A 20981-nucleotide genomic window follows, 5' to 3' on the forward strand; every position below is an offset into this window, starting at 1 on the left:
TATATAAAATTAAATAGTAGACATGCTAGGCCGGTTCTGGCCCCCCCCCCCCCCCCCACTCCTGTCCACTCGGCTGAGCCTGGTTGCGAGGTAGTGGGGGGAGCCAAGAAGTGCTAAGCGGTGGTGGTGGGGGAAATCGGAGGCTCCACGTGAGCTCGCAGCAAGTATTGGCGAGAGGGTTGCGAGGGTGCGGGAGGATACTTGCAGCATTTTGACATCACACCCCCACTCCTCTGACGTCAGGTCTCAGTTAGTAAAAGCAATTTCCTAGATGGTAAAACAGATTCTCCCTGCGTTTTTTTTTTGCTCGCGTAACCTTGAATCTTTGCAGCATGCTACTACCCCGTTGAACCCCCTTTACCCTAAATGTAGCTGAGTATGTTACTTTTTTCCATAGCTCAGCAATTTTTGAACTAATATATAATAGCATGCACAAACACACAATTGATTCAAAGCATACTTGGTGCAATGTACTGTTCCGTTTTCTCGGTTAAATAAATCCGAGGATAGGGGCCAGGGGACGCGTCAGTTTAACACAAATTTTTCGAAAGATCGTAATCAAAACGATGGTTCCTACATTCGTGGACTTTCAAGGGTTTCGATTGAAAGATAATTCTTTTATAGTGAAAGAGTTTGCAGTTTTGCGCGATAAAAAAGTGTTTCACATTTTATTTTCACCACCATTTCCATATTCTTGGTTAAATGAGGCAGAGATAAAACAAGCAAAGTAAGTGAAATTGTTTAATTAAAACAGAAGCTTTTTACTGTAATATTTTTATTTTTACTTCTAGCTGGTTATATTATAACCATCACGGCTTAAATTGGACAGATGGCTATTCACCGTATTATAGGTATAAAGATGTTATAAGGAAATATGTGATAAATGAAGAAGAACAACAAGAGATATTCGTGAAAGGACTAGAAAAAAGGAATTGGCTTAATTATATAAAAAAAAAGTAGAATAACATTTCGCAAGGATTTGAATTCACGATACATTCCATCCTTATATACGACACGTGATGTACGCATTTCCTTGGCGTACAATATTTATCCACGTTCCCTCATGTGTGAAGGTACTCTTACGCAATTACATAAATTATTATTATTATTATTACAAAACATTATTCTTATTTATCCACGAATTATGCGTTTTATCCATTCCTAACCATTTTACAAATACCTTATTCCCTTTCTTACGCAATATCTTCTCTACCAAGTATACATCAGGATTAGCTGTTTTTAAAAGTTCATATTCATAAAATCCACCATGTATGTCTGTACCACGAGAATCTCTAAGTAGATACGTGGCAGGATTTGTCCTTTGCACTTTTGTAATTTGAAATATTTCAGTAGTCCAGTTCGGTGTGTAACCTTTAGCAAACGCATTTTTGTATTTACTGATTCGCACGAAATCACCAGCCTTGAACTTGGTACGTCCAACGATCTTAATGTTGCTATATACAGTAGCAAGCAGATGCTCAGCATGCTCAGGTTTCACGTCAACGGGTCGCATTCGTATAGTACGATGTCTTCGCGCGTTATAATCATCTACCAGCTGTTGCAGTATATTTCGCCATTTGTCACTACCGTCCAGTGTAAAACGTTTCCACATTTCGGTTTTTAAGGTTCGATTCCAACGCTCGACTATTGACGCTTTTAACGTGCTGTACGTGGAGTAATGATTTATTCCACGTTTTTTCATGAGCAGTTGAAACTCGTTGTTGTAAAATTCTTTACCATTATCAGTTTGCAAATTTTTGGGACATCTTCCACTCTTTAAAATTTTTCCCATAGCTGTGGTCACTTCCTTACCACTTTTTGTCTTAAGCGCTACTGCCCAACCATACTTCGATAAGGTATCAATCACTGTCAGAATATAGTGATGACCAGTATCAACATAATAACGCATATCAACAAGGTCAGCCTGCCAGAGATCATCGAAACCACGTATTATGACTTTTCGTCGTGGAAAATTTCTGCTCGCAGGGACATGTAACTCTTGCACCAGTTGTTTCTTTTCTTCACTCACGATTTTCCCTGATTCGCTTTTTACAACCTTTCCCCCATGCACATATAATTTCTGTTTCTTTTTTTCACTCATGATTCTTTTTCTTTCGAAAGCAATCGATTATCATGAGTATAAAATGTATGATGCATCCTAAACATTCACTTTTTGGATCCATCATTAATCTTGCTGTTTATTTGCAAAAGTTTTGCCTCAATCTCCTGTATTTTTTTATTTATTCTTTCTTCAATTTTCTCCTCCAATTTAGCTAAACTGTGTTGCAAGAACTTTATATTCACAGCACATGTATTATTATCAGAATCAATAGTTAAATTTACTATTTTTTTATTATTCAAATCCAGTGCTCTTTTAGTCACATTTATTGTACCAATATTAAATTCTTTCCTTACGTTAAAACCACTACCAAATTTGTTAATTGACATATTGACGTGTAGTACGCAACTGAAGAAAATGTTTATAAACTGTACCCTTTTATAGAATAAGATCCTCTTCACGCTACTCTTCTATTATTGACTGTATTTCATTATGGTGGTTTGTATGACCTGCGGTGGTTGATGCAATTAAAAGTCGCAATCGATCAACTAATTCATTAGGATCGTTCCAATGTATATAGTTTACAGACTCATCAGTAACACGCATAAATCCACTACCAGCTATCACTCGTTGTGATGGTACTTTATTGTAAATTAGTGGTTGAATAATTTTCTTATACTTTGGACCCTTATTCCCTTGAACCTGTTGGTAACTATCATTTGCTCTTTTATATGATTTAGTTTGTTCAAGGATTTGCTTATATATGATCTTGTCATCAATGGTGTAGAGCTTTCTATCAGGCTCTTTCATGAAGATTAATTCAAAAAGCCCTCTCGTACCAATATAGCGCTTTTTATCAATTAAAATATCACCTTCATGACTAATATCAAATGTACATCTTCCCATCACATATTGGTTCCTTTCATCTAATGTAACTCCAAAACCGTGATCGATTTCATCTTTATTACCGAAAAGGAGCAAATGCATATAATGACGTGCAATAGGTGGAAATGATCTCCAATCTATGGAATGATTTATTTGTTTTTTGAGCAATCCTAAGGTTTCCTGTCTTGATGTTGAATGTGATGATGATGTAGACTCTTGTCCTGGCTCTGAATGTAATGATGCAGATTCTTGTCCAGGCTCTGAATGTAATGATGTAGATTCTGGCATTGATTTCATTGGTAATATTGATTTATCAAAAGTAGATTTTTCATCATTATCATCATAGATCATCAATGATTTATTTGTAAGAGTACCGTCATTGTTATGCAATTTCTTTTTTTTCTTGATAATATACTCATTGGGGGTTGAAGTATGATAACGTTTCCGCTTCTTGTCATGATTTAGATCAATGTTTAAGTCATAAGATTCTTCATTGCTATTATCTGTTTGCATAACTAGTTTTTTCAGTGGATCAACTATTGGTTTAAAAGTTTCATTCAATCTACTTTCCACCATTGATCTTTCCGATTTCAGTGCGCGATGTTTTTCACGAATCACCTCACTCGTTTCAGCAATCTTCTTAAGTAGTGACTTTTCATCCATTTTTTTATAAACTTTTAATTGTTTAAGCAGTCAATGTGCTAGTTCAATCGATCTTTAAAGCTGTTCAATCAACTAGTTTAGCAGTTCGACCGACAGGTTCAGCGATTCAACCGACCGGTTTAGCGGTTCGACCGACCGGTTCAACGGTCCACCTGACCGGTTTAGCGGTTCAACCGATCTGTTTAGCGGTTCAACTGACCTGTTTAGCGGTTCAACCGACCTGTTTAGCGGTCCAATCGAGCTGTTCAGCGGTTCGATTGACCGGTTTAGCGGTTCGACCGACCGGTTCAGCGGTTCAATCGAGCTGTTTAGCGGTTCAACCGACCTGTTTAGCGGTTCAATTGAGCTGTTCAGCGGTTCAACCGACCTGTTTAGCGGTTCAATCGAGCTGTTCAGCGGTTCGATTGACCGGTTTAGCGGTTCGACCGACCGGTTCAGCGGTTCAATCGAGCTGTTTAGCGGTTCAACCGACCTGTTTAGCGGTTCAACCGACCGGTTCAGCGGTTCAACCGACCTGTTCAGCGGTTCAACCGACCTGTTCAGCTGTTCGACCGACCGGTTCAAATGACCGGTTCAGCGGTTCACCTGACCGGTTCAGCGGTTCGACCGACCGGTTCAGCGGTTCAACCGACCTCTTCAGCTGTTCGATCGACCGGTTCAGCGGTTCAAATGACCGGTTCAGCGGTTCACCTGACCGGTTCAGCGGTTCGACCGACCGGTTCAGCGGTTCGTCTGACCGGTTCAGCGGTTCGACCGACCGGTTCAGCGGTTCAAATGACCGGTTCAGCGGTTCGACCAACCGGTTCAGCTGTTCAATCGACCAGTTCAGCGGTTTAATCGACCGGTTTAGCGGTTCGACCAACCTGTTTAGCGATTCAATTAACCCGTTTATCTCTATAACTGATTTGCTTAATAATGTATTTACACTGTTCAATGCTCTACGTTAGACTAACACTTTTCAGCACTGATATGATGCTTTATGCTATTCGATGGTTGCATATTCATCGAAACCCTTCCGATATCGACCATTTTGCATACCACTGTCCTTATCAATTACTAAAAATCCATAATCTTCCTGCCAACACTTTGAACACAATTCGCAAAATTTTTCAAATGTCATATCAGTGTTTACATGATCTTTGTAAACATGCTTCAAGTTAGTCCCATCCTGCTTAAAAATGATTATCATATTTGCATTGTCACGAATCAGATGTTTTGGGATCTTGGCATAGGTCTGACAAAGATAGAAGCAATCGATGCTCGAGTGCCGACCCATTGAAAAGTAGTCTCTTATATTGTCCTGCTTATCGCTTGCCACATCATCAAATATAAAGATTGAATTTGGTAATGCATCTGTCACACTTATAACCTCACTATTATTTGAAAATTGATGATAACCAATTTCCTCCATATCTGTCAATAGCTGTTCCAAGTAACGGTACTTCGGTTGCTGTAACGATTTCGAGTAAACGTACAGGTTGTCAAATCTTACACCGTGAGGACTCTCAATAAGACTTAGCAATACGTTTGTTTTCCCACAATTTGAGGGTCCGCAAACTATACAGCGTATAGTTGACGGTAGCAAAGTTCCATGACGTTTCATATCACTAACGGTGGCAGTGTGATAATCGGTATTAGAGATATTGATACTTAATGGCTGCTTTACGAAATGCATTCTCGAACGACTGTGAGGTTAAATCTTAATTGCACGAGCTATTTATAGGCATGAAATCAGAGAATTGAATCAGTTTTCATTATGCCTGCATTTGTGTTGGATGTTACAAGTTTGGAGGAGTTAAGCAGTGATGAATTGGAATACGTACCGAAAATTGTACTTTTAAAGTACTTTTCACACAGTATTGACAGATATTGGAATAAATTACCCAAGCATATTCGTGCAGATCCTGAGGTTCAAAAATATCGCTATTGTTTACAACATTTCAATCTACCTAATACTACTCATGCGGATGGACTACCACCGTTGATAAAAGATTGTTATACATGTCGTGCGTTGGATGTGGATCATTTCTCAATAAAACAATAAACAAACTACCGATTGAGCTTCATTTACCGGGATACAATTACTGTGGACCAGGAACTCGACTTCAAGAACGATTAGCACGCGGTGATCGAGGTGTGAACCAGCTGGACGAAGCCTGTCTGGAACACGATATCGCATATTCGCAATACAAAGACCTATCGCAGCGTCATCAAGCTGATAAAGTGCTCGCAAAACGTGCACGTAGACGTATCACAGCTGGTGACGCAACCTTGGGTGAGCGTGCTGCAGCAACAGCTGTCTGGGCGTCTATGAACGCAAAGCGTAAACTTGGTTTAGGATTACAAACAGATATGGTGAGGAAAGCAGCAGTGAGAAAAACTGGAAATAGTGCTGTAAAAAAACGTAAAATTCGAGTGCCTAAAAAACGGGGCGGCTTGTTGCCTCTGCTCCCACTGCTAGGTGCGGTTGGAGCACTAGCAGGTGGAGCATCAGGTATAGCGAAAGCTGTAAACGATGCCAAAGCTGCGAAAAAACAGTTGGAAGAAATGCAGCGTCACAATCGTATGATAGAAGCAACTGCAAGAGACGGACGGGGGCTGTATCTCGCACCGTACAAACGAAGCGGAGGAGGCGTAGCAAAAAAATCAATGTCAAAGAAGCGAACAAAAAAGTAACTGTACACGGTCTACCAAGATCTGGTGCTACAAGTAATATTCAATTATCTCACGTATGTCATGATATGCCAAATTTCCGTGGAGTCTTTATGCGTACAAGTCTACCACGAAACGGTCCATGGTCTAATGAATGTGCAATCGTTAACCTTGACGATTCTAATGGTCCAGGCACTCACTGGGTTGCCTACGTTAAATGCAATAATCTTGTAAAGTATTTCGATTCTTTCGGTAATCTGAAACCACCGACTGAACTTGTTCGGTACTTCGGTCCGCTTAGTACAATTTATTACAATCATGACCAATATCAGTCGTATGATACGAGCATTTGTGGTCAGTTGTGTGTTAAATTTCTAAGAGAACAGACAAAATGTCTTTAACATTTACGCTATCAGGACACGGTCATGTGTTGGAATCAAATTTTTTCCCTCCGATTAATCTAGACGACGGTCACTATGAACTGGGGCTCGTAGATTTTCAAAGTTTCTACTCGATCGCCAATGTAGATGAGACGAATAATAATTTTTACTTTGGTAAAAATAAACTAATAACCATACCTACAGGCTGTTATGAGTTGAGTGCGATAAATGAATACTTGCGTATGCGGATGGAGTTACCTTATGATGATAATGTTATTATTCTGCGCGCCAACAATAACACACTGAAAAGTGAAATAATGTGTAAATATTCTATTGATTTTACAAAAATTAATAATATTGGTTCTCTGCTAGGATTTTCGTCAGACCGCGTAATCCTACCAAACACTTGGGCTGAATCAGACGAGCCTGTGAACATTTTAAAAGTAAATATTCTACGTATCGAATGTAACATTACCGCTGGTGCATATACGAACGGTAGACCACGACATGTCATCCACGAATTTTTCCCAAGCGTTCCACCAGGCTATAAAATCTCGGAAACACCGAAGAACGTCATTTACTTGCCAGTCATTGCAAGGGTAATCGATCGTCTCACATTACGTATTCTCGATCAAGACAATCGTCCTGTAAATTTTGGAAAGGAGGAAATCACCATACGATTACATATTAGAAGATGTTGATTTATAAGAATACCGACGATTATAAACCAACATTACTCGATGAACCAATCAGTCAATTAGCTGCATCAGAGCTGAATACATCAGTTCAGAGTGAAATAGGGAAAAACGTGATCGGTGACAAAAAAGTTTTGACAAGAAAAAATATAAATTTTTTACACTCATTGGGTCTGACTGTGAAGAAAAGAAATAATGGATCCATTGAACGTTACCGCACACCCTGCGTACGACAACCGCATCACTAAATTGGAAATACATGCTTACAATCCGTATGCGATTGCATCATTGGGAAATAGCGATGAAATTCGTATCCCAATACAACAGCAAGATTTGATTCTTTTGCCCAGTGGTAGTTACCTCTACATAGAGGGGAAGCTGATTGAAGGTACTCGTGCTGCTACTACACCTTTGACGGATAAAGTTATGCTCGACGCTAATTCCATGGCATTTCTGTTTGATGAAATTCGTTATGAATTGAACGGTATTGAGATTGATCGGTGCAAAAACGTTGGTATCACCACCAGTATGAAGAATCTCGTATCTTTAAGCAGTGAAGAGAGTATGAGTCTACGTCATTCTGGCTGGTTCGTTGCCACTCAAGAGCGTGAAAATGTTGCTGACACATTCAGCTTTTGCGTACCCCTGCATATGCTGTTGGGATTCTGCGAAGATTACAAACGTGTCGTTATCAATGCACGCCATGAGCTCGTTCTGATACGAGCGCGTAATGATATAAATTCAATATTTTCTTCGAATCAGTTTACCGATTCTGGGATTGAACTGCATCGAGTGCAATGGAGAATGCCTCACGTAACTTTAAATGAATTTACCAAACTACAATTTCTACGCATTATCGAGCAGAATAAAAATCTCACCATGGCTTTTCGTTCCTGGGAGCTCTACGAATATCCCCTTTTACCACAAACACAGCGACATACATGGGCTGTTAAAGCAGCTACACAATTGGAGAAGCCTCGATACGTGATACTGGCGTTTAGAAAGAATAAGAAGAACGATCAATATTCGAATGTACTTAAATTTAGCGATTGCGATGTACGTGATGTTAAAGTCTATTTAAATTCTGAATTTTATCCGTACGATCGTCTCGATACTGATTTCACGAAATCTCGCTACTCCGTACTCTATGATATGTATGTAAAATTTTTCCACTCATATTATGCTGGTGAAAAACTGTCGAAACCAATGCTCGATTACCTAAACTTCTTGCAATACGGTCCGCTCTTTGTAATTGATTGTTCACATCAGAACGAGTCAGTGAAAACCGGCACGGTCGATGTTAAGATTGAAATCGAGTGTTGGAAAAATATTCCGAGTAATACTACAGCCTATTGTTTAATTATACATGATAAAATTATAGACTATAATCCGCTTACGAATATTGTTAGAAATGTAAGTTAGATATGTAAGGTTAGAAAAAAAAATAAAGCACTTTTTAATAAATATATATAAAGCATTTTATTCACTCATTTATTATGCAAAACACTTATTGTTTAATCTTAAATTCTAAATTATTATAATTCCCGCCTAAGTATTTCATGATTAAAATATTTTGTGATGCTGCATTTATCAGCTCCGTAAACTGATCCTGCGATTCGAGTAAGGCAACCATCCGGGCAGGGAGATAAAACCAATCCTCCGTTGATAGTTTCGCTATTATCCTCATTCCATATTTAGTCTTTATTTTCATCATTTCAATTATTTCATATTCTTTATTTTCCTCGAGACTGTTTAATTTAACAAATGTCTTCTCAGGGATGAAAGCGAATGCATTAACTCCAGTTAAAAATGCCATTTTATGTAGACCCTATATTAGAGAAAACTATTATTATTATTATTATTGAAAAATTAAAACAATATTTGAATAATATATTCCTACCTTTCTTTAGCAATTGAGACTGAGGTATAAACTGATCTGAGTTTTCTTACTGGTTGTGGTTGATGCACTAACTAAAGTACTGATCGGAAGATTCTTGCTGGTTGTGCGGTCGATGCACTAGCTAAAGTTTGAACAGATTGAAGCTGGTTCAGTATTATTCGAATCCATTTATATAGAAAAAATTGTTGATGGAGGGGGTAAAATTCATTGATGGAAGGGGTAAATAATTTTTTGTTGAAAACGTGTGCAGATTTTTAACATGTCATTAACACTGATTAGTAAGATGATATACTGCTGATTAATCAAATTATGATTCTATTAAAAGAATATGCATGAATCATTCAAGCACATTTTGATGATCTTCAATGTGTTAGCGATCAACATATTTGTAAAGATCTATCATCTGGATAAAATATATATTAAAATTTCGTAAAAAAATATGATCTCGCTGAAGATCTCAATTTCACCCCCCACACGTATGACATATCGTTATACGGTAAGGTCCAGCGTGGAGCGTCTAAGAGGTACTTAATTTTCATCACGTGCTGATATTTAATACGACAAAGATATTTGTATATCTGAAGCACGCTTCTCTCTCGCTGAAATTTGATGCATCAAAAGTATTTGTACATCCAAAACATACATCGTTCATACAAATCTTTCTAATATGTATTATATTTAAGAATTAAACGACCTAGGCTTATTAATAAAATCATTCTTCTATTAAAAGCATGCGTATGATTGTATATCTGAAGCATCAAAAGTATTTGCACATCCGAAACATACATCGTTCATACAAATCTTTCTAATATATATCATATTTAAGAATTAAACGACATAGGCTTATTAATAAAATTATTCTTCTTCTTTTATTAAAAGCATGTGTATGTGTTATACCTTAAACGTTTCTGCCTTGAAACTCTATTACGTTGATTCTCACGATGATTTTGGTTTCATCGCTTAGCAAGATGATGATATGTGTTTGCTTATCTAAAGTAGGGTGTAATTCCATCAAACGAAATAAAATATGAATGATAAGTACACACACCTCCAACGTTTCTGTTGAAAGGGTGTCTTTTATTAAGGTAGTTGGTGGTGGAAATGTTTTAAATACTTGAGTAGCTCTAAACAGTTCATTAGATTTTTGTTTCATCCTCTGTTTTAACAGTTTAAAGTATTGGAGACATTTTGAAGAAAAACTATTTCAATGGTTAATATTAAAGTTATATACAATTGTAGTGACAATATATTAAATGAAATTGAAAGGGATATGAACTTATTATTTGAATTACTATTTCAAATTAATACAAATATGCAACGTTGTGAGGAAATTATAAGTGATGATTGTAGCGAGGAATATATTGATGTTATTGAAATAATCGACGGTGAGAACGAGACAATGATTGAAGATGAAGTAACTGAAGTATTGACCGCAGATGATTCTGATGATGTTAATACTGTAATTCAAATAATTGACAGTGATAATAGTGATGATATTGAGCACAATTTTTCGATTTTTGCAAATAATAAAGTTACTGGAATAATCAACAGAGAGAATGACATGATAATTGAAGATGAAGTAAACGAAGTATTCAATGTAGATGATTCTAATGATGCTAATACTGTAATTGAAATAATTGACAGTGATAATAGTGATAATAGTGATGATTGTAGCGAGGAATGTATTGATGTTATTGAAATGATCAACGGTGAGAACGAGACAATGGTTGAAGATAAAGTAACTGAAGTATTGACCGCAGATGATTTTGATGATGCTAATACTGTAATTCAAATAATTAACAGTGATAATAGTGATGATATTGAGGACAATTTTTCGATTTATGAAAATAATAAAGTTACTGGAATAATCGACAGCGAGAATGACATGATAATTGAAGATGAAGTAAACGAAGTATTCAATGTAGATGATTCTGATGATGCTGATACTGTAATTGAAATAATTGACAGTGATAATAGTGATGATATTGAGGACAATTTCTCGATTTTTGAAAATAATAAAGTTACTGGAATAATCGACAGCGAGAATGTCATGATAACTGAAGATGAAGTAAACGAATAGGTGTATATTTATAGCATTCTAGCCTTTACGTAGTAATATTGAATGCATATGATGATTGTATGTACTTTTCAGTTAACACTGACATCTGTCAATTGGTATGTGTGTGTGTGTGCGTGTATGTGTGTGTATGTAAAAATTAGTTTTAAAATAGAATTACTGTAGAAACTCGATATGCTTATTCTTCAATTTAAACACGTGTTAAAAATCGTTTCAAAAAGACTGTTGTAGGAATCTGCTTAAATAACTGAAACGTAATTTTATTTTGTTTCTTATTTATTGTACATTTCTCTTTCATACATACATTTCATAAAATAAACATTTTTCAATGCACATAACCTTCATGATTCATGCACATAGAAAGATCCAACTTGTCTTTGCTGTCTTTCAATTTGAAATCTCCCCACTCGCATTCATCTACATTACTTATTGTATAATCAGAGATACCACTAAGCCAATTCCTTTTTTCTAGTCCTTTCACGAATATCTCTTGTTGTTCTTCTTCATTTATCACATATTTCCTTATAACATCTTTATACCTATAATACGGTGAATAGCCATCTGTCCAATTTAAGCCGTGATGGTTATAATATAACCAGCTAGAAGTAAAAATAAAAATATTACAGTAAAAAGCTTCTGTTTTAATTAAACAATTTCACTTACTTTGCTTGTTTTATCTCTGCCTCATTTAACCAAGAATATGGAAATGGTGGTGAAAATAAAATGTGAAACACTTTTTTATCGCGCAAAACTGCAAACTCTTTCACTATAAAAGAATTATCTTTCAATCGAAACCCTTGAAAGTCCACGAATGTAGGAACCATCGTTTTGATTACGATCTTTCGAAAAATTTGTGTTAAACTGACGCGTCCCCTGGCCCCTATCCTCGGATTTATTTAACCGAGAAAACGGAACAGTACATTGCACCAAGTATGCTTTGAATCAATTGTGTGTTTGTGCATGCTATTATATATTAGTTCAAAAATTGCTGAGCTATGGAAAAAAGTAACATACTCAGCTACATTTAGGGTAAAGGGGGTTCAACGGGGTAGTAGCATGCTGCAAAGATTCAAGGTTACGCGAGCAAAAAAAAAACGCAGGGAGAATCTGTTTTACCATCTAGGAAATTGCTTTTACTAACTGAGACCTGACGTCAGAGGAGTGGGGGTGTGATGTCAAAATGCTGCAAGTATCCTCCCGCACCCTCGCAACCCTCTCGCCCATACTTGCTGCGAGCTCACGTGGAGCCTCCGATTTCCCCCACCACCACCGCTTAGCACATCTTGGCTCCCCCCACTACCTCGCAACCAGGCTCAGCCGAGTGGACAGGAGTGGGGGGGGCCAGAACCGGCCTAGCATGTCTACTTTAAATGTTTTACAATTAAACTAATAATTAAACTTATATCAATATATATATATATATATTTTATTCAATCATCTGAAACAGAGAAATCCAGTTAATATTTTACAAATTGTAAGTTTAACATTTGATACTCACATCTATTTGTTGATATACCCATCGTGCGAAAACGTTTACCTCTTGATATACACAATGTATAGGCTTTCTCGTATGATTGGTGAACATTTTTACGTGTAGTTTACACGGGGTGTTGCAAGGTTTTATAGTGGCTATCAAATTATCAAATTTAGGACAACCAAACCTTTCCAAATTTGTATTTGGGATATCCAAGTAATTCAGAACATCCCGTTCTACATGTCCCCCTTTATAAGCTACTAGGGGGTATTCACAATCCAATTTTATGCTATTCACAAATTTGTAAATATCTTCTTGATTATAATGTTCATATCCTGTGTTGCAATATTTTATCCCGTGAATATTTTTGAAGACGAAATTTACGCTTTTTTGGTCCTTAGTCGATAAACTTTTATACGGCTCATGAACACGAAATGCACCGTAATTCGTATTTCCCGTAGTTAAGTTTTTGATTGCCACTTCTTTATGCACAAACTTTCTGTTTATCATAAACCCGTCAAAATCGATTATATGTGTAATATGAAACAGTGAAGACATTTTTAAAATGGAATGTTATTTGTCGTACGAATCAAACGTTCAAGCAATACTGATGCCTGTCCTACGATTTCTTCGAGCTTTTAAGCACAGTTAGGGAGGTGTCAACAATTTTTTTAATCTACGGTAGGAAGATGCCTATATTACTCTTAGAAAAACGGAAACGTCATTGGCTCTAAGAGAGAATATTTTCTGCCCTATGCTACATGTAGTGGGCGGTAATTCTAAGATGCTTTAAGGGTTGACAAAACTTTTGTCCTACGGTGGGGAAATGACTGACCTGCCACTCTTGGAAGAACGGAAACGTCATTGGTCCTCAAGAAAATATTTATGACCTATGCTACGTATAGTGGGAGATAGTTTTGACCTATGGTGAGGATAGTAGGAGGGATGAAGAACAATTAGCTTGAAGAGAGGGAGAAATTTTTATGAAACATTCATATTTAAATAGAATTATTTTAGTATAAAAAACGTAGGCATAATGGCACCATCGTTCGTTGATTTTCAAGGATTCCGTTTGACGGATAAGTCATTTATAATCAAAGAATTTGCTGTTATACAAGAACAAAAAGTGTTCCATATTTTTTTTTCACCGCCCTATTCATATTCGTGGCTAAGTGAAGAGGAGCGAAAGCGGACAGAGTAAGTATATGAAAAAGAAAAAATATATATTATTTTTGTTTAATATAATGTTTCTTTTTAGCTGGTTCTTTCTAAATTATCACGGTTTAAATTGGGCGGATGGCTACTCACCCTACTATAAATATAAAGATATTATAAGGAAGTATATTTATGATGATGAGGATGAGATTTTTGTGAAAGGAATTGAAAATACAAATTGGTTAAGAGATATTTGTAATTTAGAAATAACTAATGTAGATAATTTTATGTGGGGGGATTTTGATTTAGAAGATAGCTTGCATAATTCACATCTTCCAGCATGTTTGAATCATGAAGGTGTATGTGCCTTAAAAAATGTCTATTATATGAAATATATGTATGAGCAAAAATCTGGAATATATGTATAACTGAAAAACGCTTGCATCTATTTTCTAACATGTCGTTACATGTCCTCAATGTTCTCTTACCCCCTGAAGTGTTTCAGAGATCCTTTATCTAAAGAGAGCTCAGTTTCCCACCCACTTTTCCTCAGTTCCTGATTAGTCCTCTCGAAGAAAAGAACAAAAGATGTCTCTACGAAATAGAGTTTTGAAAACGCAAGAAGAATATCGCGAGTGGGTACGCGAGTGTCGTGAATATATTCATAAACTCAGAATCTCTAATCGCAACGCACCTATAGGCACGCTGCAGAAAAATTTTGCAGAAATTGCACAAATACAGTGTCTTCTACTTAGAGCAGCTAAGGATAAGAGTTATTGTTTGAATCATGCTCTCAAGAATCCTGATTTAGGAAATCAGCATAATTATCATGAGTGGGTACGCAAGTGTCGTGATTATATTCGAAGTTTAAGAGATGCTAATAGATCTGCAGCTCCCGATACAGTACACAAAAATCTGACTGAAATAACAACTATCCAGCGTCTACTTCTGCATGCGGCAAAAAATAAGAAATCAATTGGAGTGAGAAAGCTTATTTGGAAAGATCTCGAGTCTTCATTTAAATCTCGAATATGTAGCGGAATGGTTGTAAATTATAATTATATAGAACCGCGTGATTTTCTAACAGGTGCAAAAGACTTAGTACAGACCTACACAGAAAAAGTGTTTAATAACGTGAACGCAGTTAAGATAAATTGCATCTTTAACGGACAATTTATTTGTAAAGAGATAAGTGATATTAAACATATCTCAACCCGCAATGCAGTTTTATACAAAACTGATAGTTTTAGTGAATGATACAATACAAATATAATAGAGAAAATTCTAAAAGAATTGAGTGAGTTTCAAGAGCGTGATAGCGGATGGGCGTTGGAAAAAATTCTGAATTTAATTATAAATATAAATTATTATAACCCGCTGCATATAGGTTGTGCCATCGAGCTTCCAGAATCTATTAAGAATAAACAGGCTGTGATAAACATACACAGTGATGATAATACATGTTTTGCATGGGCTGTAACGGCTGCACTCTATCCGGCAAAACCGAATACTCATCCACAACGAAAATCTTCATATCCTCATTTTACAAATGTTTTCGATGTTAGAAGTATAACGTTTCCGACTACATTAAAACAGATTCCGAAATTTGAGGAAGATAATGATGTCTCTATTAATATTTTTACTATGGTGGAAGAGACTGAGACGAATGAGAATACAATCATAGCACCTCTACAATTAACAAAATGCAAGAGGACCAGACACGCTAATCTTCTTCTTCTCGAGCATCAAGGAGCAGCACATTTTATATGCATCAGGAACCTTTCCAGACTGCTAAATGGACAGCTTACTAGAGGAAAACGCTCTCATCTTATTTGTGATCGGTATGTTTTACTATATATATATATATATATATATATATATATAATTACTGCTTCTATATTCTAATATTACTTTTTCCCTCCTATAGTTGCTTACACTATTTCCACAATGATGAGAAACTAAAATCGCATGAACGTGATTGTGCGCAACTCAATAAAAACATCAGAATTGTGCTACCTGACAAGGACCGTTGGGTTTCCTTCAATAACATGAAGAACAGTGAGAGGGTGCCATTTGTCATATACGCTGACATTGAATGCTTGCTTGAAAAAGTTGAGCAAACGGATGACGAAATTGGTATTTATCAAAAACACATACCTTTTAGTATAGGTTATTATTTTAAAAGCGTTCGTGATTCATCGCTCTCAACTTACAAATCATATCGTGGACTCGAGTGTATAGAATGGTTTGTGCGAGAACTCGATAAAATTGCTAGCATAGCGAGCGAAAAACTAAAGACTGTAGTGCCTATGAGAACGCTAAGTATTAGTGAAAATTCAAGGCATTATACTGAGCCCAACTGTCATATATGTAAAAAGCCGTTTCTTCCAGATCAAATACGTGTTCGCGATCATGATCATTTAACTGGTAAATATAGGGGACCTGCTCATAATAATTGTAATTTAAACTTTAACGATTCGCATGTAATACCTGTAATTTTTCATAATTTATCAGGTTATGACGCACATTTTAGTTTCGGTACAATCGCTAACTTGTATGAAGGTTCAGTACACTTGTTACCTGTACATAAGGAGAAGTATATTTCATTCACTAAATTCATCCGTAAATATAATATACAACTAAGGTTTATCGATTCTTTCAAATTTATGGCATCTAGTTTAGACAAATTGAGTTCATATTTAACGAGATCACAGTTAAAAAATTTAGAGTCAGAATTCTCATATTTAAACATAGAACAATTTAACCTTCTGACAAGGAAAGGTATTTTTCCTTACGATTACATAGATAGTCTGAACCGTCTGGAAGAAACTGCTTTACCTCCACGCGAGATATTCTATAATAGATTATCCGATAGTGATATTAGTGAGGGTGCGTATAATCACGCTAAGGAGGTATGGACCAAATTTCAAATACGAACACTTGGGGAGTATAGCGATCTCTATTTGAAAACTGATGTACTATTGTTGGCTGACGTTTTCGAAAATTTTCGTGATAGCTGCATGCAAACTTATAATTTGGATCCTGCTCATTATTATACACTCCCAGGCTTCACTTGGGATGCAATGCTCAAACATACAGAAATAAGATTAGAACTTTTTACTGACGTAGAAATGCTGCTTTTCGTAGAACGAGGCATACGTGGTGGTTTAAGCCAATGCTCGCACCGCTATGAAAAGGCTAACAATCGGTACATGCAAAACTACAATCCCGAGGAACCTTCTAAGTATTTAATGTACTACGATGTAAATAATTTGTATGGGTGGGCAATGTCTCAACCGCTACCTACTCACGGATTTCGCTGGATTGAAAATGTTAATAATTTGGATATCTCTAATATACCGATAGATTCACCCGAGGGTTATATTTTAGAGGTTGACTTAGAGTATCCAAGCATGCTTCACGATAAACATTCCGACCTTCCATTTTGTCCCGTACGTGATGCACCACCGGGTACACGTCAGAAGAAGCTACTTGCAACTTTAGAAAATAAGAAGCGCTATGTTATACACTATCGTGCTTTACAGCAATGTATGCGTAATGGTGTTGTCTTAAAACACATTCATCGCGTTTTAGGATTTCAGCAGTCCACCTGGTTACGTAAATATATCGATTTGAACACTAGTTTGCGTGCAGCATCTAAAAATGAGTTTGAGAAAAATTTTTTCAAATTAATGAACAATGCGGTGTTCGGTAAGACTATGGAGAATGTTAGAAATAGAGTTGATGTGAGACTCGTGAGTAAGTGGGAGGGAAGATATGGTGCTGAAGCAATGATTGCTAAGCCTAATTTTCACAGTCGCACTATATTCAGTGAGAATTTGGTCACGATTGAATTAACAAAATTAGCAGCTAAATTCGATAAGCCTATATACGTAGGTATGAGCATTCTTGATATTTCGAAAACATGTTTGTATGATTTTCATTATGATTATATGCTTCCTACGTTCGGTAGCAAATGTAAAGCGTTATATACCGATACGGATAGTCTAATATACAGCATTGAGTGTGATGATATTTACACTATTATGAGGGAGAATCTTGCTAGATTCGATACAAGCGATTATTCTCCCAACAATCAGTACAATTTACCTCTAGTAAATAAAAAAGTCCCTGGGCTGATGAAAGATGAGAATAATGGGCAGATAATGACAGAGTTTATTGGACTGAGATCAAAAATGTACACATTTAAAGTACAAAATAAAATTATCAAAAAAGCTAAAGGTATTAAGACTTACGTTGTTGCTAGAAACATAACCTTCGAGGACTATAAGGACTGTTTAACAAATTTTACTGTACAAGTCCGCAATCAAAATTTAATTCGCTCAAAATTGCATAATGTTTATTCGATTACGCAACGGAAAGTAGCTCTCAGCCCATACGATGATAAGCGTTATATCGTGCACGGAACTGTATCGACTCTACCATGGGGTCATTATAGAATAAATTAATTATATTTAAATTGAATAATTTTATTAATAAATATTGTTTTTACAAAATATTATCTTTATTTATCCATGAATTATGTTTATTATCGAATCCTAACCACTTCACAAAGACCTTATCACCCTTCTTACGTAATACCTTCTCCACTAGATATACATTAGGATTAGCAGTTTTTAAAAGTTCATATTCGTAGAATCCTCCGTATATATAAGTACCACTAGAGTCTCTAAGTAAATATGTAACAGGATTTGTTTTCTGCACTTTTATAATTTCAAATATTTCAGTTGTCCAATTTGGTGTGTATCCCTTTGCGAATACATTCTTGTATTTACTGATTCGTACAAAATCACCTACTTTGAACTTGGCACGACCAACAATCTTTATATTATTGTATACTGTAGTCAGGAGCATATTAGCATGATCTGGCGTCACATCAACTGGTCGCATTCCTATAGTACGATGTTTTCTTGCGTTGTAGTCTTCAACTAGTCGCTGCAGTATGCCTCGCCACTTATAATTTCCATTCAACGTAAATCGTTTCCACATTTCAGTCTTCAGCGTGCGATTCCAGCGCTCAACTATCGTAGCTTTCAATACGCTGTATGTTGAGTAATGATTTATTCTACGTTTTTTTATAAGCGATTTGAAATCACTATTATAAAACTCCTTGCCATCATCTGTCTGCAAATTTTTGGGACATCTCCCACTTTTCAGAATCTTCGTAAATGCGTCTGTCACTTCCTTGCCAGTTTTGGTTTTTAGTGCTACTGCCCATCCAAATTTCGACAATGCATCAATAACTGTGAGAATATAGTGGTAACCTCCGTCAGTATAATTCTTCATATCAACCAGATCTGCTTGCCAGAGGTCATCGAAGCCTCGTATTATAACTCTTCTACGTTGAAAATTCCGTCTTGCAGGTACATGCAGTTCTTCGACCAATTTTTTCTTTTCTTCACTATCCATAACTCTTCAGGTATGTGTTGGGTTTACAGGGGTACAACGAGCACTGATGGTAGTAAAACTTTCTTTTTCCTAATAAAACTCTTTGTCGAATTATTTCAAGAAGAATTCTCCTTAGCATGATTCTCCCCATGAAAAATAGCACTTTTTTTTTTTTAATTCCGCATTATCTTCATTATATGTTTCTTTGATTCAGCATCCTCTTTAGTCTGATTCTCCATGAAAATTGATACATATTTCTTTAAATCTGCATTATCTTCAGCATGTTTCTGCATGAAATTACTCAATTTCACTTGAAAATCATTCAGCCTTAACTCGGTTTCATCCAGTCTTAATGCAATACTTCGTAAAATATCACTGTTTTCTTGCATTTCATTTTTAAGGTTCTCACGTACAGCATTCATATTATCCAGCAGAACACGCATATTCACAGCACATTTCTCATCAGTAGCATCAAATCCTAAATTTGAAATAATATTCCCCTTAGCATTAAATGCATTCATACGTTTATCAAATTTTAATGTTTCATCTTCAGTTTTGCGGAAATATTTTCTCACATTACTGGCAGTGGAAATACCTCCAAATTTATTTATCGACATTGTGAAGTAACACAATCAACTGGGAAATTATGGAAAGTGTAATCTCTTTTATAGGATAATACGTTCTTCATGAAGCTCCTCAATTATTGATTGTATCTCATTATGATGATTCGTATGTCCTGCAGCAGATGATGCAATCAAAAGTCTCAAACGTTCAACTAATTCGTTCGGATCATTCCAATGTACATAGTTCACTGGTTTATTATTAACACACATATAACCGCTACCTTTTACAAGGTTCTTTGGAGGAAATAATGGGCTAATTATTTTCTTCCATTTATGACCCTTATTCCCACGAAGCTTTCCCTCGCTACTGTAATCTGCTCTGTGTACATTAGTTTGAGAAAGAATATTCTTATATGTTTTTAAATCATCTTCAGTATAATCATGTGGCTCTTTCATGAAGATCAATTCAAATAGACCAATAGTACCCTGATAATACTCATCATCAATAATAATAAAATCTTTACGATTTACTTTAAAAGAACATTTTCCAAGTCTCATTTTCTTAAGTCTAACATCTCGTTCAATTCCAAAATTATCATCAATTAAATCCTTATTTTTACGCAGAAACATCTCTATATATTTACGTCCAATTGGTGCATATTCTGACAAAGAACTATTTAAATCTAAGGATCTTTGCAATGGTGATGATGGAGTTTCTGCTTGCATTGGTGATGGTATTGCTAAATCATTAACATCCTTTTCCACTTTCACTCCCTCCTCCTCCTCCTCCTCCTCCTCCTCCCCATCCTCTTCCAGAGAAAGGTATAATGTTTCATTAGGTCGTGAATTTCCTTGCTCATCATCATCATCATCATCAGATGAAGGGGTTGGAATTTTAATTCTAGAGTTGTCTGCGAAATATTTACGTTGTGGAGTCGATGAGAAATAAGTTCTTTTACGTTCCGATGGAATAATCAAAGAATTATCGCTTGCAGTAGTCTTCTGTAGCGGTTCCTGTTTATACTCATATTTCGGGGACACGAAGGTCATCTCATTATGTTCAGTGAGC

General features: G+C 36.2%; 1 protein-coding gene across 1 annotated transcript; it reads left to right on the forward strand.

Annotated features, from left to right (window-relative positions):
* Positions 1 to 10546: 10546 nt before the first annotated feature.
* On the forward strand, positions 10547 to 11314 carry LOC136774839 (coiled-coil domain-containing protein 1-like). The gene has a single exon (XM_066729323.1). The coding sequence runs from the start codon at positions 10547 to 10549 to the stop codon at positions 11312 to 11314; it is 768 nt and encodes a 255-aa protein (XP_066585420.1).
* Positions 11315 to 20981: the final 9667 nt, after the last annotated feature.

Source organism: Prorops nasuta, unplaced genomic scaffold, assembly GCF_024137725.1.
Source record: "Prorops nasuta isolate Cenicafe-Biocafe unplaced genomic scaffold, Cenicafe_Pnas_1.2 PNAS00007, whole genome shotgun sequence".
Classification (NCBI taxonomy): Eukaryota; Metazoa; Arthropoda; class Insecta; order Hymenoptera; family Bethylidae; genus Prorops; species Prorops nasuta.

Excerpts from the sequence above, each read along its gene's own strand:
- LOC136774839 (XM_066729323.1), top strand. The coding sequence starts at position 10,547 with ATGCAACGTTGTGAGGAAATTATAAGTGATGATTGTAGCGAGGAATAT.